This window comes from Hibiscus syriacus, unplaced genomic scaffold, assembly GCF_006381635.1.
Source record: "Hibiscus syriacus cultivar Baekdansim isolate YM2019G1 unplaced genomic scaffold, ASM638163v2 tig00110634_pilon, whole genome shotgun sequence".
Lineage (NCBI taxonomy): Eukaryota > Viridiplantae > Streptophyta > Magnoliopsida > Malvales > Malvaceae > Hibiscus > Hibiscus syriacus.
In genome coordinates, this window is record NW_024062807.1 from 168,545 (window position 1) to 191,834 (window position 23,290).

Sequence of the window (23,290 nt, forward strand, 5' to 3'; positions counted from 1 at the left end):
ACTGATATATTCTCGGCCAAATATTTTCCGGTGTCGCTGCATGTATGGGAAATATCATGCTATGACATGAACGAATTCAATTGTCCGACTGATGAAACTTGCACAGGATAGAAACATCAGAACATTTTTTTGATTAATTAGGGATAAGTACAAGGCAGTATCTGTTCATGGATAACTCTTCAGATTCCGCTATTTGATATTGAACGCTCATATACTTGACATTCATAATGCTCGAATTCGGAACCTCTCTCTTTTACTACCAAAGTCGTTTGGTTATTACTATTTAAACATTATTTTAGTATTTATATTAATCAGCGTTGTATTAGTTGTTTCGGCTGCCAAGTTTAACCAAGACATAGCAGTTACACGATCCGAGTAAGAAACAATTTTATCTCCGGTTTTTTTCAAATTTTGTTGCTCCTTTTAGATCAGAAAAAAACAAAAATATATATTCTCCTTTTCTTTTAATTTCCAAAACTGATCTTTCTATTTTTGTTTCTTTTAACAGCTCATTTCTGTCTCCATAGCAAATTGGAGATGCCGGCTCGATTTCTCCGTTGCCCTTGAAAGAGGAAAAGAAGAGAAAGATCTGGAAAATTGAGAGGTAGATCCCAAAGGAAGAAGAAGTGCTGATCAGCAAACCGGAATGGCAATGCAGGGGATAAGAGGGCTCGCAATTTTCATTAGCGACATCCGGAATTGCCAGAACAAAGAGCTAGAACGCTTATGGTTTGATAAAGAGCTCGGCAACATCCGTAACCGATTCAAAAATGAAAAGGTTAGGGTGTCAAAGCTTCGTTTTTCCCCCTCTACTTAAATTCCGTGTTTGAAAATCATCGGACTTAACTTTTTTTTAAGTTTTATGTGCTCCTTGGTTTAAGTTTTCAAATGGGTGAATTGTAATTTAATTTTATCAAGAGAAAAAGTAAATTACATTCATGATGGAATTGAAATCCGTTGGAAGAGGCAATGTGAAATTTGACCATATTACCCTCATTAATCTTTTAGTATTCGAGTCAGATTTTTTATAAAAAATTTCTGGATCGTATTAAGATTTAAAAAAAAATTCGAGTTTATGTAGGATCGAGTTTTTTTTTAAAAAAATCGAGATCGGGTTGGAATTTTTTTAAAAAAATTTCAGGATTTATTGGGTTTTTTTAAGTGTGATATTCGAATCGGGTTTAGGGTGAAAAATACCCGATCCAATCTGAAAAAATATATAATTTTACCTTATATATTTAAGAATAATTACAATAATACCCTTATATATAATTTTTTTCAATTAAGTAACTGTTTTTATTGAATAAAAATAATTTTTTATTATTTCGGGACGAGTCTTGGGTCGGGTGGACCAAAACCCGACCCATGTCCATCCCTAATTGGGATGATTTTAACTTTTGATGTTTATTAGTATGATTTTTATAATTTATTGAAATAAATAATCAATTAATAAAATGAAAATTTAATATTTTTAAAATTTTTATAATATATTGCTACATGTAAGTTATAAAACAAACTAAAATTAAGTAAAAAAAATTAAGAAGACAATTCTCTCATTTTACATTACTAAAATCAAATTTATCTGATATGTCTGCGAATCAAACAGAATATGGAATTGGATTCCAATTCAATTTCCTGCCAACCAAACATGTTACAGATTCATATTCTAATTCCTTCATATTTCAATTCCTTCACAGATTCTAATTCACTCAAAAACATTACAACGAACCAAACGCCACTTAAGTGTTTCAATGCCGGCAGATTATTTACGGCAACCTATTGCAAATAAATTGCGTATATTTTTTTAAGAAAAGGATGACTCATTGATTGATAACAATAGCAGCGGCTATTAGAGTGAGGATTTGCGATCTTCATAAGCACTTCTATTTTTCTGCTGACTAAACCCGTGCTGGTAATCGTATTTTGAAACATTTTGTGCAGATTTGCAGTGGGATTGGATCTCATATCTTAAGAATTCTAAATCCATATAGTGTATTAGAAAGTATTTTGCTTGCCAATCCTGAGAAACTCTTTACAATTTGAGCTCCTGTTAAGGACGTTACTTGAAGTAGTGAACCTCTGGAACATTTCTACTGCATGACACTCTGTAGGCAGGGATATCCGTACCGTTGCTAACTCTAATCAAATAAGCATGTTGCAATTATTAGAAGCATAGATTATATATGGTTACGAGCAACTAGGTTTCACTTAGTAAGTTTCCTCACTTCTTAATGAGGTCTTAGTCTAATCGTGAAGAGCCAGTTCTCACCAGCTTGGCTGCGAAGGTCAGACAGATGTATAATTGTATATCCATGTAGAACCACGTTTAACGAGCCAAACACTTGTCAAAATTTAAAAATTGCATGTGTTAGTGAGGATTTATCCTTCAAAGATGTGTTTCCATAAGTTGGTGAACCTATCTATCAATCCCGTGGTATATTGAAACTGAAAATTTCTTTTTATTCGGATTTTATAAATCTTGCTACTTCTGATAGTTAGAAGTGATCCTTGCATTAAATTTGCTTTTATTTGATATTAGAGTGTCTTCCTCTCCATCTCCATCAACCTCCTCTTTTGGGCACTTTTTATGAAGTGCATATCTGGCCTTTTTCCATCTGCATTCCCTTATTGTGTTCTATGTGAGGGGAAATACATTTGGTTCCCAACCTGATGAACACATCCTTCCTCCCTTACTGTTGTTGTTAGTTGAAAAGATTAATTTTTGCTTTAGTAAGATTACTGTTAAATTTTACAGTATTTTGTGTTTTTTCCTTCCCAAGTTTTATATTATCAAACCTTAGAAATTTTGCCTTGTTTAGAAATTTTCTTCCCTTAGTCGTATCATCTTACTGGTTTGTCATGTTTGATTTGTATAGGTTCATACAAATCAAATTCAAGCCTCAATAAGAAACATAAATTGAATTTGCTTTTTTTATAAATTGAGTATTTGATCCTGTTTCCTACATTCTAGAATGTTATGTTCTGCATTCTTTTACGGGAATCTGCATATTTAATTATTAACTGAAGTTGGGTGAATCTTGGTGGGGTCTCCATCTCCAAGAAAGTAACCTTGTTTCTACATGAAGTTTCTCTTCTTTTTCCACCTGCTTTCGTAGTTATCTTATTATGGAGGAGTTTAGCTCATTCTTTCATGTGAAATTTAAATGTTAGAGCCGAAATTTTCCAAACGCTGCTCATTCCCTGTAGAAACTTTTTCATGTAACGATTTAGTGCTTTGTTAATGATGTCTTTTTAGTGCCTTTCCAAGATGAGTGAGCAGTTTGTTATTGAAAGCTTATGTTCTTCTGACAGGGATTGACACCATATGCTAAGAAGAAATACGTTTGGAAAATGCTTTACATTTACATGCTTGGTTATGACGTCGATTTTGGTCATATGGGAGCTGTTTCCTTGATATCTGCACCAAAGTATCCAGAAAAGCAGGTCAGATCCATTTTTGTTATCTCTTTAATTTGATTAGTGTCATATCCACGAGACATTTAATGGTGAGAAACCTGGTGGACCTATGCCCTAGAAGTGGCATCCTTATTTAAGAGCTCGAAAGAACAATAAACGAGAAAAGTTGTAAACCAAGGCCTAAAGTTTTGTTATCATTTCATCCTTTCCCTTTGAGAAAGAAAGAGGGAGAGAGGGCCAACAAAACTTGAATGTATAGTATAAACAATTTAACTTGTTGAAAGATCCCAGCTATGTTTCGGTAGTTAGAATCTGCACTACCACGAAATCTCTATTCTTTATATTCATATCATTTTGTAGAATACTGATCCTTATGAGTATTTGAACGGGGCTCACGATATCAATTTAACTTTATATTTTGGAAACCTGGATAATATATGAATATTCAATTTAGGGTTTTAAATCGCGGTCGCGTTTTCGGTTATTTCGGATTTACCGTGATTGCGGCTGTCGCGGGCTCTATTACGGTCGTCGCGGACGCTATTGCGGCCGTCGCGGGCAACTCGGACGGCGGCGAAACCGCTATATCACGGCTGAAATCGCGGTCGCGGACCGTTTTTTGAAACCCTGCATGTAACCTTTTCAAATAATGGATATATTATCATGCTCTAAATGGTTGATGTTCAAATATGCATGTTAACATTTTCTCTGCGGTTTTCTTATCTTTTGCTCTATAATCGGCTTCAGGTGGGATATATTGTGACATCATGTTTTCTCAATGAAAATAATGATTTTCTGAGACTAGCCATCAACACTGTACGCAATGATATAATTGGTCGAAATGAGACTTCTCAGTGCCTGGCCTTAACCTTGGTAAGGATAAGAAAAACTGTTTGAGGTTCTAGACATCATTAATGTAATTAGAATGGGATAGACGTGTTTGTAATTTACAACATCGAAAACCAAGCTTACATAATTGAGAATTGAGATGCACACGTAAAGCATGATTTGTCTAAGACACGTGATTGAGAATTTTCTTTTTCTCTTTTCTCAAGAGGAGTTCGTTTTCACTTACCCAAATATTATTCTTCACTTTACGATTATATCGTAGCTCATTATTTGTGGATCTGCAACAGGTTGTTATATTACTTTTTTTTTATAAGAAGAGGAGGCCTCCTTAAAAAAAACCCCTTCATAATTATTGGAACGCCCTAAGATGTTCCTTAATTAGCAGAAGGAGGAAAAGAGTGATTAATACATAATATTTGAATACAGCCAAGATCACCCCCCTTACAACGAGAAAACCCGAAAACCAAAAAGAAAAACTACCAAAACAGAAGCTCCCAATCTTAGCCGATACCAGACTTTGCTAAACCGTCTGCCTCAACATTTGCTGTCCAAACTACCCACCGAATTAAACCCTCCAAAACTCTTAACCTATCAGCAATATCCTTAACAATTGTAACATACAAATTTGGACATTTATCCATATTCCTAATCCACTCTACTGACGACTTACTATCACTCTCAATTATCAATCGTTTCTTGAAACACCATTGAAAAGAATCAAAGAAAATTAAACCCTGATTAATTGCCTTAAGCTCCATTAAAGGAGGACCCGGGCCAGCAGTTTCTTGAAAAGAACCTAACACCGAACGAGCTTCATCTCTTAAGATCCTGCCTAATCCACTTGTCTTTCAATCACCACTGACAGCTGCATCCGCATTCAACTTTAGAAAGCCCTTGGGGGAGAGGACCAAGAAATCTGTTTACCACTTGTTATATTACTTTGATTTTGTTGTTAATCAAGTGCCATGAAGGAACTCAGTTTTCTATTGCTTTGGCCTTGGATGTTGCTTTATAGTCTATAAAGTTTTTAGTTATTGATGTTCTGGTTACTCTTTTGTTACCTTTTGTTGGGCTGATTTTTGGAATCCTAAGGATTTCCATATTGCTTTTGTTCAGGTTTTTGATATTGTTATTGTTGTGATCTCTCATCTACCTTTTTTTTCTTGAATTAACTTTGTAGGTTGGGAATATTGGCGGGAGAGACTTTGCTGAGTCTTTGGTTCCTGATGTTCAAAAGTTAATTGTAAGATCAACCAGAAACTTGTTACGTAATACTTCTTATTTTATAAAATTATTTTACACTTACTGAATCTATGTTTCAGCTGTCTTGCAGCTACAGACCACTTGTACGGAAAAAAGCTGCATTATGTTTACTGCGATTGTTTAGGAAAAATCCCGATGTTGTCAATGTTGATGGCTGGTATGCTAGAATGTTAACAATTTATCCCAATTGACTGTTTTATGATATTAAGATGTGCTTCTGCTGAATTACTTTTCTTTCCCTATGTTTTAGGGCGGATCGGATGGCTCAGCTTTTGGATGAGCGTGATTTTGGTGTTTTGACTGCTTCTATGAGCCTTCTTGTTTCTTTGGTATCAAATAATCATGAAGCTTATTGGACTTGCCTTCCAAAGTGCGTAAAAATATTGGAACGCCTTGCAAGGAACCAAGATGTTCCACAGGAATATACTTATTATGGTATCCCATCTCCCTGGTTGCAGGTTTGCCCTACTTCATTTTTATAACTCCTATGAATTTAATGCTTAGATCAGAAATAAGTCATGCACGTGGTCTAATTTGTGTATATAAGTTTGTTTCAAGCGGATCTTGTTCTCTTTTTTTTTTATAGGAATATTAGGCCTCATTAAAAACCCCCTTCATGATTAATGGAACTCTGAAAAAGTTCCTTAATCAGCGGAAGGAGGAAAAGAGTGCCTTGGATTTTATTAATAATAAACTTAATACAATATATTACAAAAACCTAAAACTCCTTGAAGGAAATCGACAACCTAAATAGTTACAACCTTAAAATCAACATAAATATTAACCAATTCCAGCCTTAGCTAGAGTGTCTGCCTCTAGATTAGCTGCCCTATTAACCCATCTAATAACACCTTCACACAGTCTAAGTTTTTCAATAATATCTTTAACAATGTAAGCATAAACACCAGGACATGAAACGAAATCCCTAACCCAGTCAACTGCCACCCTGCAGTCACTCTCAATTATCAACCGATCCTTTAATTTGTGTCGTATAGTGTGAAAGAAAGATAAGCCCTTTAGGATAGATTTCAATTCCATCAAAGTAGGAGGACCAGGACCTGCGGATTCCTTGTAAGAGTCAATGATTGTCCCGTTATCATCTCTCAAAACACCACGTATCCCACTTCTCTTCCAGTCAGTAGTAGTAGCAGCATCGACATTTAATTTGATGAAGCCCTTTGGGGGAGGGGACCAATTAATCACAGTTGCAATCAGTTTGGAGTTAGGAGAACAAGAATCCCCTAAGGAAGGATCTGAAATAAGCAAATCCTTAGAGATTGAAACCTGTTTGTACTTAGCTAAGTACCATGAAGCTAGCCTGAATCTAGCTAAAAAGAAGAGTTCTGCTTGATCTACCTTTCCTCCTTCAAAAACTAATTTCTGAATTTCCAAATTGTCCATAGGACAACCCCTGGAATAAATGACCATATGGTTGAATTAATCCTCAAATCAGCCCATGCTAGGAGAAAGAAGGTTGTTATTATTTACTAATTGATTTACAACCTTTATAGAGAGGACTAAATACACATAAGGAAACAATCCCTAAAAATCAATAATTTTCCTAAGAATCAGTGACTAATATTAGATCCTAATTTACAAGGTAACTCCTAGGACTAAGGTAAGAAATCTGTCCTTAATCTTAGGAATTCTAACACTCCCCCTCAAGTTGGAGTGTAGATATTTATCAAACCCAGCTTGCCAATAAGTTCCTCAAGCATGCTTCTGCTCAAGCTTTTGGTTAACAAGTCAGCAACTTGTTATCTAGTAGGCAGGTAGGTGATGCACACTTCTTCTGAGTTAATTTTCTATTTGATAAAGTGGCTATTTCCACATGTTTTGTGCGACCCTGATGAACAAGATTATGTGCTATGCTGACAGCTGCCTGGTTGTCACAATACATCTTTATAGGTCTGGTGTAGGGTACTTTTAGTTCTCCCATTAGTCTTTGTATCCAGATTCCTTCGCATATGCCATGTGATAGTGCTCGATACTCTGCCTCTGCACTGCTGCATGCTACAACAGACTGTTTTTTTGCTTCTCCATGTCACAAGGTTACCCCAAACATAGCTACAGTGACCACTTGTAGAACGTCTAACGTTAACAGTCTGCGTTAGTGTATACTTCCACATTCCGGTTGGCAGTTTTCTTGAAATGCAGGCCTTTACCAGGAGTCCCTTTAGATACCTTAATATCCTGTATGCAGCTTCCGGGTGCTTCTCTTTTGGGGCTTCCATGTATTGGCTGATAACACTCACACCGAAGGCTATGTCTGGACGGGTGTGAGATAGGTAGATAAGTCTCCCTACTACTCGTTGATATCTCCCCTGTCAACTTCTCCATCCTTATCAGTCCCCAATTTAAGATTAAATTCCATAGGAGTTTCGGCTGGTTTGCAGCCCAACCAACCAACTCCATATAGTAAATCAAGAACATACTTTCTTTGGGAGATGGAAATATCTGCCTTAGACCTTGCTACCTCCATTCCAAGGAAGTATTTAAGATTCCCCAAGTCCTTAGTTCGAATTCTGCACTAAGGAACTCTTTTAGCTTCTCAATTTCGCTTGAATCATCTCCTGTTAATATTATATCGTCCACATAAACAACGAGGATGCATCATTTTCCACTTTCCGAGTGTTTGTAAAACATTGTGTGGTCTGTCTGTCCTTGAATGTAACTTCTACTGATCATAGCTTTGGCAATGATTGATATTTGGAGGAACTTGTGAAGTTCCAGATTCGGACAGAGTTTCGTTACCCATGGAAGGAAAGTGAGGCATTTTTAGAGAGAGAAATCAGGATCGAAAGAGAAGGATCGGAATAACCCTAAAGCTATGATAACATGAAAAAACTTAGAAAGAAGGTTGTTATTATTTACTAATTGATTTACAGCCTTTATAGAGAGGACTAAGTACACATAAGGAAACAATCCCTAAAAATTAGTGATATTCCTAAGAATCAGTGACTAATATTAGATCCTAATTTACAAGGCAACTCCTAGGACTAAGGTAAGAAATATGTCCTTAATTTTAGGAATTCTAACATTAGAGTTGATGACTTTGTTTTTCAGTAATTGTCATTGACTCTTATTTGGTAGATTTTAATTTGGTGTTATCGTTCTATTATAATAGGTTAATACAATGAGGGCTCTTCAGTATTTTCCTACCATTGAAGATCCAAATACGAGAAGAACATTATTTGAGGTTTAAACTTCCCTGTATAGTTTTTGTTTTCTGTTGAGGTTATTTTGATATTAATAGAACTTGAATGGCTGATTTCAGGTCCTACAACGTATATTAATGGGAACAGATGTAGTGAAAAACGTTAACAAGAATAATGCATCACATGCTGTCCTCTTTGAAGCCCTTGCTCTTGTGAGTTTACTTCTGAATTTTGGCTCTAGCATGTGAAATTTATTATCCAAGACATTTTTTGGCTTTAAGTGGTTTTAGAAAGATCGAGTCTGTCAGGCTCAAATAGACACTAGTATGAAAATCTTGCTGAAATTAATCAAAATAGGTATTTTAGGTGGGTTTCATGTCTTCTATCCCATGAAAACAAATATTATGCGCCTTTTTAGCTTTCATGTGTTCTTTCCTGCCCTGGTGTAACTATGAAATGGAAGTATATGGCTGATGACAGCCTTACACTGCACATGCACATGAAGAAAGAAAAGCATAGTGGTTTCAAGAGTAACTTATCTGCTTTCTTGCCTCTTTATGACACATTTCTAGCTATTAGTTTACCCCTCTTCTGATTCCTCTAATCGTGTAAATCATTTAAAGTATATAACTTATACCCAACTCACTATTCTTCTTTACTAATCATGTTCAAGGACTTCTTTCTTGAGTTGTGTTGTATATTTGCGCTCCTTATTACAGGTCATGCATCTTGATGCTGAAAAGGAGATGTTGTCTCAGTGTGTTGCCCTTCTTGGGAAATTCATTGATGTTCGTGAACCAAATATTAGATATATTGGTTTGGTAAGTGATGGAAACATAATTAATTAGTTCTCATTGAATGATCTTGATAGTTGACAAGAAACTATGTTTGCATGTGCCAGATCGGGGTGGTTATATTTAACCTTTGATTTACTGATATTTTAAATGCTTGGTTGCAGGAAAAAATGGCTAGGATGCTAATAGTTGCCGATGTGCAAGAGATTATAAAAGGACATCAGGCACAAATTATCACATCATTGAAGGATTCTGATATCAGGTTGAGTTTCTAATTTTGCAATTTTTTGAGTATTGATTGCACTTTAATTGTTATTGCTATGATTCTCTTCTGTGAATTATTTGTATACAGGCTGAAGTATATGCAACTTCAGTTGGCTTCATCTAAGACATTAGATATGCCAAGTGTTCCTTGCTTGAAAATCACCATATATAGTTTTCTTGTTATGAGTTTCAAATCTGACCAGCTAAAGTGACAAGTTACCCACTTTATTCAATACTTAAACCTTCATCTGTACCTAAAGCCTTGAATTTCTAAACATGGAACTATATGTGCTTTAAGTTGTATGTTCATAAGATTCATTTTCTTTGACTAATGCCAATGTGAATTTTCCAGTATCTGTAGGCGAGCTCTTGATTTGCTCTATGGTATGTGTGATGTAACAAATGCAAAGGACATCGTTGAAGAATTGTTGCAGGTGCTAAAGTCTTGAACATGGAAAAACTACTACTTTGAATGATTCTTCAAATAATTTATTTTCTATATAGCTACTCAAATGCTCAGGTATGAGATGAGAATGTTGCTGACTGTCATCTATTTACCAGTATCTGAGCCCAGCTAATTTCGCAATGCGTGAGGAATTGTCACTCAAAGCTGCCATTCTTGCTGAGAAGTTTGCTCCTGATCTGTCATGGTAAGCATGTTGGATGGAAGCAGGGTATTAACCCATATGCTTAATAATGAAGATTTTCTACCTCAGTGTTTTCTCCTTTTTTGTGTACAGTAGCTTCATCAAATGATTGGTTGTTATTCCGTACAAAATAACTAATTTGCCCAAACATTCCAGGTATGTAGATGTGATTCTTCAGTTGATTGAAAAGGCAGGAGACTTCATTAGTGATGACATATGGTTCTGTGTTGTGCAGTTTGTTACTAACAATGATGACCTGCAGGTGATAAAAAAGTCCAACACATTTAGTTGTGCTACATTATAACAGAAAAAAGATATTCTTCTTTTGGTGATTTTCAGGCTGAAATGTTCATGTTTATGACCAGACTTATGCAGCTGCAAAAGCAAAAGAGTATCTTGACAAGCCCGCTGTACATGAAAAAATGGTCAAGGTTCGTATAATTTTTAGTTCTTTGTTTCAGGATGAGTTTTCGGGCATGGAGACAGTATATGGACATAGTATGGGCAGAGATTTGTAAGTTTATTTTTGTATTTGTTTGTACTGAACAGGTCTGTGCTTATATTCTTGGAGAATACAGCCACCTTCTGGCTAGACGACCTGGGTGTAGTCCAAAAGAAATCTTTAGCATCATACATGAGAAGCTTCCTACAGTAAGGTAAGAGCCTTTTATCATTAATTCTCCATGTTTCATAAATACTTATTCTCTATTATTTTAGTGTCTTACTATATTGTATATCACATTTCAGAACCACTACCATTCCTATTCTTCTATCAGCTTATGCTAAGATCTTAATGCACACTCAGCCACCTGATCAAGTACTGCGAAATCAAATTTGGGCAATATTCACTAAGTGAGATTTCGTTTAGTATAATTTTCTCTCTGGTTGCTTAACATTTCATCTATAATTTTTTTTTTTTAATTTTTAAATTTCTGGTTTTATTGTCTTCAAACTAGTGTGATTTGCTCAACACACTTTTGTAACTGTTAACTTAGATATGAGAGCTGCATTGACGCGGAGATACAACAACGAGCTGTTGAATATTTTGCATTGAGTCAGAAAGGTACTGCTCTAATGGATATTTTGGCTGAAATGCCTAAATTTCCTGAGCGTCAGGTTTGTGTAATTTGCAATATTTGTATATAAGCTGCCTGCTCTAGTTTTGAGTTGCTGGAGGTATATGCATATTCTTGATTCAGATGATGACTAAACTATGCTCTTGTCCTCAATTCACAGTCTTCATTGATCAAAAAGGCTGAAGATGCTGAGGGTGACACTGCAGAGCAAAGTGCCATCAAGTTGCATGCTCAACAGCAACCGTCAAATGCTTTAGTTGTAACTAACCAACACCCTGCTAATGGGGCACCACCACCAATTTCTGTTGGCCAGCTTAGTTTGGTTAAAGCACCCAGCATGGATAATACTGAGGTTAGTTCTTTTGTAATCCCAGTGGCTTCTTGTTGTCTAGGTTTCTGATATACTAGTTGTTATTGCCACACTCTGTTGAACATGTATACCTTTTTTCTCTTTATGGCTTTTTACAAATTCATTAGACATTAAACATATGATTGCATATGTTGTTTGCAAATAACTGAAATTTACATTTTACCATAAACTTGTTTTGACATTTATGTAATGATTACATTAAATTAGAATTCTTATGGATTGGATAAATCTTATTAATCAAATATTTCAGTTAATGGAAGTCTTTTAATGGAAATATTGTATGACATTACTTATAAATTGGATAAATTTTGTTGATATAAATATTTGAAATGGCAATGTGGAAATATAATAATAAAAAAATTGTGTCAGTTTAAAAGGATTTCAATCTGTTCTTTACATTATAGGTTATAGAAATACATATTTGTGTAGTTATTATTGTTAAGTCTAATTTTCAGTAATATACACTTCATTATCTTGGCAGGATCATAATTCAATAGAGCAAGCTCCTTCTCAAGAAAATGTAAATATAAGCAAAGTAGATCCACAAGCGCCTTCGGCAGACCTCCTTAGTGATCTTCTGTGTCCACTGGCTATTGAGGGCCCTCCTGGTGCTGCTGTTCAATATGAGCACAATGCAGCCCCTGGATTGGATAGTGGTCCAGATGCTTCAGCCATAGTACCTGTAGCAGAGGAGACAAATACAATTCAGGTACCACTTTCCAAACACAAGCTACAAGTTTTGTCATTGTAAAATTGCATGTGATTCCTAGTGGTTCTGTATTGTTATTAGTTTCACTAGTTGATTTTACTACTTGCATCTGCAGCCAATAGTAAATATTGCTGAAAGATTTCGTTCTTTATGTTTGAAAGATAGCGATATTCTATACGAAGACCCTTACATTCAGGTACTAACCTTGTACTTTCATATTTTATATTTGTTATCTTTTGTTTTTTATTATTTCCTGAGGTTAAACTCTAGGATATTAATTTGGTTTTTCAAGTTGGTTTTATGACTCCATTAGAAGCTTCGAAAGGCTGATGCTGATTTTCTCACTAAAAATTCCTTCAGATTGGCATCAAAGCAGAGTGGCGAGCTCATCATGGAACGTCTTGTTCTTTTCTTAGGAAACAAGAATACATCTCCTCTCATTTCAGCTCAGGCTTTGATATTGCCTCCTACTCATTTGAAGATGGAGCTTTCATTAGTGCCTGACACCATACCTCCTCGAGCACAGGTGAAAAGACTCATTGTGCTTGTAACTAGTTACATGTTGATGCTTATTGATGAGTTTTTGTCATCTCGTCCTTCAATTTGTTTTGTTTCATCATGTTTATTCTGCTTCCTTTTCATGGTTTCTGTAGGTGCAATGCCCACTTGAGATTGTAAATCTTCAGCCAAGCAGGGCTGTAGCTGTTCTTGACTTCTCCTACAAGTTCGGAACCAATATGGTACTTGTAGATAACTGATAGATTATTAACTGCTAAATCTCCAGGAACTGGTTCATTTACTATGACGTTGCCTTTTACAGATTAACGTCAAACTTCGTCTTCCTGCTTTGCTGAATAAGTTTCTTCAGCCCATATCGGTTTCTGCTGAGGAGTTTTCCCCCCAATGGAGATCACTTGAGGGACCACCATTGAAGCTTCAGGAAGTTGTAAGTAGACCTCCTTTTTTATCCCATACCTACGTGTATAATAAACATCTGTTGTATATAATGATTCTTGTTCTGTGCATTCTAATTTATATCGACATTTATACTCCAGTTTGTTCTCTTTGCTGCGCTCACTGTCTGATCTGTAGTCATTTTGCTCCAAATTTGGGCAGGTTAGAGGTGTAAGACCAATGGCTCTTCCGGAAATGGCAAATCTACTCCACAGTTTTCGACTAATGATTTCTCAAGGGCTTGTAAGTCCTTCCACTTGAGTAATATCTTCTGCCCATATATAAATGCATTGTTCACTGTCCGATTTTCTGTTCCAGGATCCAAATCCTAATAATCTAGTTGCCAGCACAATCTTCTGCTCGGAGAAAACACATGGCATGCTCTGCTTGGTAGGAAATATGTTCTGTTCAAGCTATATGCGGCTGTTTTACTGTACTAAATTTGTTTCGAAATTACCCGCTTGTAAATCTTAGCCGGTTGTTATAATTGAATTTCATATATAAAGAAACAGAGCCTTGGTCCATGAGCTTCTTGTAGTGCATTAGAATCTGTGGAACGTTGCCGCCTGCTTACAAGCCGTTTCTTCTGTAATATTCAGGTCAGAATTGAAACAGATCCAGCGGACAGAACTATGTTGCGTATGACACTTGCTTCAGGCGATCCTACATTAACATTTGAGTACGTAGCAACTTTTTATCCAAAGAATTTAATAGTTTGATTGGATTGGCAGAAGTTTCTTACGTTTTTACCTACAGGTTGAAAGAATCCATCAAAGAACATCTGGTTAGCATTCCTACAGTTCCTCCGGACCCACCTGCAGCTCCTCCGACCCCCCAAATGCAGTCGAGCGATCCCGCTGCACTACTAGCTGGTTTGCTATCATGAAAACAAAGAGGACCAAACTCGAAGATTTGTTCAATATACACTTTAACAAAACTTGATTTTAACAGCCACTTGCCCTTCTGAGGCGTATACAGTTAAATCCCAGTGCGAGGGCTGGCGGAAGCAAAGATCGGGTTAGCAAAGAAGGGTCGATCTAAATTTTGTGATTCTACACACCTTGGTGAGATTTTTTCTCCCTATCTTTAGTGTCTTATGGGAGTGAGGTTGCTTGTTTTTCCTCCCCCTTTTTTTCTTTCAATTATGTTATCCGATTTCTTACCGGTTTTACGAGATCGGTTTATTTCGAACGATGTCGCGGTAGCATGTAAGATATGGAATGAAAAGTAGAATGGGTTTGTAAACAATGTATTGGTTTTCTCAAATCCAAATATATCAAGATCTCTTGAATAAGATTGCAGTGGTCAAATTTGGTGAAGTATTTAAACATCACAACCTATCATGTGATGGGTTTATGGTTTCACGAGATTTGGTTGCAATCAACGTCTCCTTTTATGTATTGCCTCTGCTTTTTCATGATTGTTACATCTCGGGTTCTTACAAATGTGTTGATATTGGTCTGTTTTTCCCGCTCAATAACATGGGTGAAATGGGTTGGGACAACAGAAATAAATCATGTCCTAATACGACGATGGGAGTCGTTCTTCAATTTGACACTTAATTCAATATTTATAACACGGGTAAAATGGGACAACAGGTTGGTTCAAACGGTAAAATAGGACGTCTCTTTTTAAGTAAGGTTTCGAGTTTTAGTTCTTGTGTATGTATAAACTCTCTATTGGGAGGTTCACTCACCCAAACTAAGTGTGCGGTGTGATATCGATCTGAATTAATCAAAAACAAAATATTGAAATGGGAGGACAAATATATAAAGCGCAAATTATGGCATAATTATGGCTTGTAGAACCAAAAAGTGCGTTTACCAAACGTGTAACCAAGGCAGCATTTTACACTAAATGATAAAGCCAATTAAAACAAATGTGGGTTTTTGGGAAATTTCTTAGAAAATGGAAGTGGGCCATTTGGTGGCTGATTTAGTTGAACTCTCAGGCCACATTTGGTCTGATTTTATGTCCAAAGGTAACATATACACGTCACCAATTCACATTATAAAAGTTATTACCGATGAAGTTCTGTCGGCATAACTTGTGTATGATTTCTTCCTAATTGATTAACCTTGTCTGCTCTATTTACCAGATTTCCCGGTCCACTAAACCCATACCAAGAAAAAGCAACGCCAAAAGAAGTTGTTTTCATATAATATATGAATTATTAATTTAGATGAAATATAATATAAAATTATTACATGAAGGATTCTTTCAATCCAATTTATTTCTTTCATAAGGTTCGGTCCGAATCTGAAGCCGAAACAAGTATTTAAGAGATCTAATATATTATCCCACTAAACTAATTTATAATTTAATTAAAAAATACTTAGTTCATATTTTTAAAGAAAACAAAAAAAAAACAGTAAAACAAGGTCAATATTTGCTATACTATGGATCTTAAAAAATAAAAATAATATGAAAATATAATGTATAATATCTAAATTATTCAAAAAAAATTATTTATAAATTAAAAGTTATTGAATATATTTAATTCCATGATTTTTTATATAACGTGTTAACGATAATATGAATTAAACTAAACTTAATCGATACATTGAATCAAATATTATCTCCTACGTTTATGATAAATAAGAAAATAAAAGATGTGAATTCGCCAAACCATTTTGGTGAAGGATGTCAATTAAACCAAAGCTCACACCGCTCTATGCTCAACCCTTCGATAATCTCCCATTCCATTATCGTGTTTCATATTAATTATACGAATATAAAACTTACTATCTATTCATAAACATAATACTTATTTTATAGACTAAACTATTTATTTAGTTACATTTTATTTTTTTATTTTGATCACTTAAATATTATTTTTTTAAATCATACTTAATTTTATGTTTTATGTCTATTTTAAATATTTATTATCAAAAAAAATTAACGATGATGTTGATATGTTACGACGTGATAATTTTTCACTTTTATTAAACTTTATATCACTTTATTTGACAAGGGGCCAAGTTCGATTCTAAGGGGCCACGTTTGAAGTAGTTTTTTTTTCCATTATATTCCATAGGTGGTAACACATTTGATTGGTCGAATAAAATCAATTAAAAATATTAGTGATGAGAGAAAAGTGGTGTGAAAATAAAAAATGTCATTCATACCACATAAGTAACTCGGCATATGCAAAAATAGGTAAATGATTAAATAGGTAGTTACACTATCTTATATTATATATTTATGTATGTATATTAATAACAAATTAACATGACGTTTATTTAGTTTTCTCTCATTGATATGTTGTTCATCTTTTTTTTCTTTTTATCTTTGTTGATCGACGGCAGCAACAATTTTAATGTTGATTGTCGACCGTCGATATTTTTTATTGTCCTTTTATTTTCTTATATCACATCTTTATTTTCTTTTATTTTTTATTTTCAATAAGTCTAACTTGAACGTCTTCATATATCATTATAGCACGTTTTCTTCTGCCTTTTGACACGTTTTTTATCGTTTGACCATTATTTTCACTTATATTTCTCTATGGATTAATTTGACATCGACACGACTGATCAAGATGACACTTATCTATTATATTGTTGATCTTCCTTGTTTTGGGCCCCCGATTTGATTTGTATACACGCCATTTGTTCATAGATAGCTTTTTACATAACTTGAGTCTAATTTGCGGGTTAAAAAAAATGTAATTTTTTGTTAAAATTTATCAAATTAAGATAAAATTTTTGAATAAAAAATATTTAACGAGTGTACTATTAGGGGAAAAGTATAACTTAAGGTGACAAGTTACATGCACCATAAAAAAAAATTATCGTTAATCCCAAAATAAATGTGTATGTGCCCTATTTTACGGGTGTACTATTGGGGAAAAACCCTAATTATTTGCCTGCATGAGTTATTTTGCTAATAAAAGCTAGGGTTGATTCTTGCCTTCAATACGGAGTCTTGGCTTTACGCACGTCTTCAATGACCACGTGTGCCTTTTTTGAACTTTTATGTATTCACAGTTTTCTGAAGAAGTGAAAGTGCTCAATCTTTGGTTTTTTCACCATTGAAGAAACTTCTCTCTCCCTCTTATCTATTCCCGTCTTCTGCCTCACATTATTCTCCATTAATTTTCTCAAGTTTTCACCTCAATTTACATGTGGACAAAAACCCAGATTTCCCTGTTTCTTTTGTGAACTAGAAAGAAAGCAGAGATGGCTCAAATGTCACCCAAGCTGTTAATCCCAGAGTCATTTCAAGTGTCTCGAGACGACATGATGGGACAGTTCGGCTTAACATGGGAACTCGTCAAAACGCCATTGATAGTCCCATTACTGAACCTCTGCGTCTACGTTTGTCTAGCCATGTCGCTCATGCTCTTCATGGAGCGTGTTTACATGGGCATCGTCATCATCCTCGTCAAGCTCTTCTGGAAAAAACCAGAGGAGAGGTACAAGTACGAGCCCATCCAAGACGACGAGGAGCTCGGCAGCTCGAATTTCCCGGTCGTGTTGGTCCAAATCCCAATGTTCAATGAAAAAGAGGTTTACAAAATCTCGATTGGAGCGGCCTGTGGACTCTCATGGCCGGCGGATCGGCTCGTCATACAAGTGCTCGATGATTCGACCGACCCTGCAATCAAGGTAAACCTCTACTACTCCCCATCGCCGTTGTTTTTAGCTGCGAAATGCACTGAACAAAGCCGGATTCTTGAACGCAGATGCTGGTGGAGCAGGAGTGCCAAAGATGGGCGAGCAAAGGGATAAACGTGACGTACCAAATCAGGGAGAACCGGACGGGTTACAAAGCGGGAGCATTGAAGGAAGGGTTGAAGAGGAGCTACGTCAAGCATTGTGAATACGTGGCCATCATCGATGCTGATTTCAGGCCGGACCCTGATTTTCTCCGACGGAGCATCCCGTTTCTGCTCCATAACCCCGACATTGCTCTCGTTCAAGCTCGTTGGAGATTTGGTACACACCCTCAACTCTCTGTCTTCCTTTAATCACCTCTCTTTCCTTATTACATTTGAGTGTCGGTGGTCGTAAAATCATTTTTTGTTTATTATTGGTTTTAAGATTTTGGGTTTTTGGGCTTCTGTCGGCTGAGTGGTGGGTCGAGCTCGAGGGAAAGAAGAAGGCACCAATCACGGGTTGGGACCCACTGCACTCTTGCTCAGCCTTTCATCACAGTTCATAGAATCTACTTGCATTCATGTCGGATTTAGACTGAACTTAGAGCATAATCTGATCAAATTCTTAACTAGAAATAAGTTTAAATCAAAATTGAGGAACAAATTTCTCCACGTCCATAAGTATGGAGATGAAATTTATAATTAAACCGTACTAATCACTTAAAAATATTAACAGTAGACTACTTAAATTTTGATATCGTGATAAGATAAATTGAGTTTAATACTAGTATATTTATATAATGTCACGGGTCGTGCAATAAGTTGGAGTCTCTATGGGCGTGACAATATAATACATTACTCAATTTAAATTAATCGATTAATGAGTCGAATATTGATGATTTTAAAAGAAATGATAGATTATCTTTAAATTATATCAAAGTAATTCTTTTAATAAAATAGTTATTTAATTTAATTGATTTATCCTAAAATTTGATTTGTTTGGAATTAATTAGAGATTCCAATTATTGATAAAGTTTTGTAGTGTTTTTTATTAGTAATTTTTTTTAATAAATCTGGAGTGAATATAGGTAATCTGTGTCCAAAGACTCTCAACTGTTTGATAATAAATGTCCATATTCTTACATATGCAATGCTTGAACTCGGGACATCAAGACAATCTCTTAAGCACCGTGGTCGCTTGATTTGTGTTTTTATTAGTAATTTGCAAGCGATTTCCGGGGTGGTTTTGTGATTTAATATAATGTTGAAGTTTGCAGTGAACGCGGATGAATGCTTGTTAACGAGAATGCAAGAGATGTCATTGGATTACCATTTCACAGTGGAACAAGAAGTCGGATCAGCCACTCATGCCTTCTTCGGCTTCAACGGTAAACGACTCCGTTACGTTATATTCGATCAAATCTCGAGCTCAATCTCGGACCATCTTTCTTTTTTCGATACATTATGTGAATTCATTATTAATGCAGGGACTGCTGGCATATGGAGAATTGCTGCCATTAACGAGGCAGGTGGATGGAAGGATCGAACCACCGTCGAGGACATGGATCTCGCCGTCCGAGCTAGTCTTCGAGGATGGAAATTCGTCTACCTCGGCGATCTTCAGGTACTATTTGATCTTCAGCTAAGGATATGACTCTCCAAGAACCCTAGAACATGTCCAACTTATGGTTCCATATGTTTGTGGAACATTGTTTAGGTAAAAAGTGAACTTCCAAGTACTTTCAAGGCCTTCCGTTTCCAGCAACATAGATGGTCTTGTGGCCCTGCAAATCTGTTCAGGAAAATGGTGTGGGAGATCATTCAAAACAAGGTTAAATTTTGCTCTAATTTTACCCCTTTTTTCACTTTTACATGTATTAAATTGACTTATTTGAAACATTATCTACCGCAGAAAGTGAAATTCTGGAAGAAAGTATATGTCATTTACAGTTTCTTCTTCGTCCGGAAGATCATTGCTCATATGGTCACCTTTTCCTTCTACTGCGTCGTTCTTCCCCTTACGATTCTGGTTCCCGAAGTTAAAGTTCCGATATGGGGTTCCGTTTATATTCCGTCGGTAATCACAATCCTAAACTCCGTAGGAACTCCGAGGTACGGCAGTCGTCAACATTGCTCGATTTTTTTTGGGTCGAAATACTCGTATGTAACATATAATCGAACATGTCTGGACATGTGCAGATCTATCCACCTACTGTTTTACTGGATTCTGTTCGAGAACGTGATGTCGCTGCATCGTACGAAAGCGACGTTGATCGGCCTGTTTGAGGCGGGCAGAGCCAATGAGTGGGTCGTCACCGAGAAACTCGGTGATGCAGTCAAGAAAGCTGCAGAGGCTGCTAAGAACAAGACTAGTGCTAAAGCTCATAGAAGATTTAGATTCAAATTTACGGATAGGTAGTGAACTAAGTTCGATGATCCGTCGAGCATATTCGTATCCGATAATCACATATTATTTGTTGCATGAACAGATTGAATACATTGGAGCTGGGATTTGCAGCATTCCTTTTCCTGTGCGGGTGCTATGATTTCGTCCATGGGAAGAACAACTACTTCGTGTACCTATTCCTCCAAACGATTACCTTCTTCATTACAGGAATCGGATATGTCGGCACCATCATATAATGAAAACTCTGCTCCAACCAATCATTTTTGTCAGCCTTTGTTGTCATTGTAGCGTTACTGTTTTCTTGTTTCATTTTCTCGGCTGCCAAACAAGAGGTCTGTCAGCAACCTCTATTTTAAGCTCATTCAAACTGCAAAAAAGGAAAACATGTCATTCAATACAAAGAAAAGCTATCAAATAATATAAAGATAATACGATTAAAAAAGTTATACATACTCACAGGGCCAGCTATTAGGGGTGCACCACCTTGAGCAACCGCTCAGGCCCCCATCTTTTATAGGGCCTCAAATTTTTTAGTATATTTTTTTATTTTTATAATTGAGTCCTTTCATTCTCATTAATTTTATTTTTTTATCTTTATAATTGAGGCCCTTAATTTTTCAATCCCACTTTGTACTTTTATAATTGAGCTCCTAAGTTTTTCAACCTTACTTTCTACCTTTATAATTGAGGCCCCAAATTTTTTAATCTCACTTTTTACCTTTATAGTTGCCCCCCTAATTTTTTTCAATCCCATTTTTACTTATATAATTTAGGTCCCTAATTTTTTTTATTCTTACTTTTTAGCTTTAAAATTAAGGCCCCTATTTTTTTTAATTTGACTTTTTAATTTTATAATTGAGGTCCTTAATTTTTTCAATCATACTTTTTACTTTTATAGTTTAAGCCTCTAATTTAATCACATTTCTATGATTTTATTAATGTAATATTAAATTAATTATTTAAAATAATATAATATACTTCCGTTTTATAAAAGAATATATTTCAATTTCGCTCAAGATCCAAAAATATTTGGGGATTTTCTTCAATAATTGGCCTAGTAAGACAAAGGGTGGAGAGTGAAATTTTTTCGTATCATATTTCAAATATAAGGAAAGGATTACAAGACACGAACTAAATCACATTAGTTATTAAAAGAATGATTGTTATTTTGAGATTCCAGATTCGAGCATCAACGACTGCAATATGAATGATTGAACGTTCACGATCAAATGTTTGAGAGTATTTATAACATATATTACTTTATAATCACCATATCTAAAAAAGAAGAAGGATTATAAGTATCAAGAATTCGTAATAAAATATTATATCTTATGATTGATTGTATGAAACAACATGAATATATACCAATGGAACAAAAAACAATAATTTTTTGGATACTTATAAATGTGTGAGTTGGCAATGGCAAGTCATCTTCTCAACTTAATTGCTGTCCTGTGTTTTGGCTTCTGGGAACGATGGATCAATTTGTTAACATTGACATATCAAGATATTTTGAACAGAACCCATAATTTGGGAAGGCACATGGGGTCACTGGTAACACTCTTCATTGTAATATGACCCTTAAACTATAATTTATTTTCAATTTGACCCTCACATGTCATCTTGTTAGACACCAAGGTATGTGATTATCTTTTTTTCTTATACATCAGGTTTGTGAGGTCACTTGCTTAATCAAATTCAAATTGCATTAATTGACCAATTGGTTAGACATTGTAATTTTCAAAATTGAATGAGAAAATATGTTAATCAACCACTTCAACGTATATTCTTTCCTTGACATTTAGTTCATTAATTAACCAAGCGTTAGAAAGAGAAAAAAAGGGGTAAAGTATACAAATATTCCCCCAACTATATGTTATTGTTTTAGCAAGTCCCTCAATCATTAAAAGTCACAAAATGGTCCTCTGACTATAGAGTGTTGCTTTGCTAAGTCCCTCGACTATTAAACGTTACAAAATGGTCACTTGACTATTCATTATGTTCAAAACTAGTCATTTTTCGTTAAAAAATGGACGGTATTTTGAGATGAATGTTAATCTGTGACTGTGAAACGATAAAATATGATCCTATAATATCAAATGACAATCATATCTCAGCCATCAAGTTGACGTCCGGCTTAAATAACAATCATTTTTTAATGGAAAAGGACGAGGTTGGAACATAATGAATAGTTGGGTGATCATTTTGTAACTTTTAATAGTTAAGGGATTTACCAAATCAACATTCTATAGTCAGAAGATCATTTTGTAATTTTTAATAATCAAAGACTTAATAAAGCAGTACCATATAGTAAGGGGACCATTTGTGTACCTTACCCTAAAAAAAAGCAATGGAACTTTGGTAGAAAATCCCAACAACTAATACTGATTAGAACTCTTAATTGTTGCACAATCAAGTTTAGGTCAGGCATTGTTTCCTTGCTCCAACATTGAATGCGAAAGAGATGAAGTGGGAAAGCAAAAGTCCTTTTGGACAGGGAAGTTGTTGAAAGCAATGGAGTCCAATGCAATCTTGTGCTTTGTCAAATAAATTAATCTTAAACTTAAGATGGGTGGTAAAGTATATCGAAGAAAAAACATACAAATACCGAGGCTTAAATTTATAATTATACCAAAAGAAAACCTAACCCTTATTTATAAAATAAGTATTGGATTGACCAATTTTCAAATATTACTAAAGGGATTATTGTAATGATACTCTGTTAGAATTTTCTTCTACAAACACATGATTCATGAAATTGTCATTGACATGACACAAGCAT

General features: G+C 35.3%; 1 protein-coding gene and 1 pseudogene across 1 annotated transcript; both read left to right on the top strand.

The window, feature by feature from the left end:
• The first annotated feature begins 509 nt into the window (after positions 1 to 509).
• On the top strand, positions 510 to 14,427 carry LOC120136645 (annotated as a pseudogene).
• Positions 14,428 to 17,667: 3,240 nt separating this feature from the next.
• Positions 17,668 to 20,777, top strand: LOC120136641 (glucomannan 4-beta-mannosyltransferase 2-like). The gene is made up of 8 exons (XM_039152610.1): positions 17,668 to 18,111; positions 18,189 to 18,441; positions 19,379 to 19,489; positions 19,589 to 19,725; positions 19,819 to 19,932; positions 20,014 to 20,213; positions 20,301 to 20,516; positions 20,591 to 20,777. Exons 1-8 carry the CDS (start codon positions 17,683 to 17,685, stop codon positions 20,742 to 20,744), a joined length of 1,614 nt encoding a protein of 537 aa, XP_039008541.1. The 5' UTR covers positions 17,668 to 17,682; the 3' UTR covers positions 20,745 to 20,777.
• The last annotated feature ends 2,513 nt before the right edge of the window (positions 20,778 to 23,290 follow it).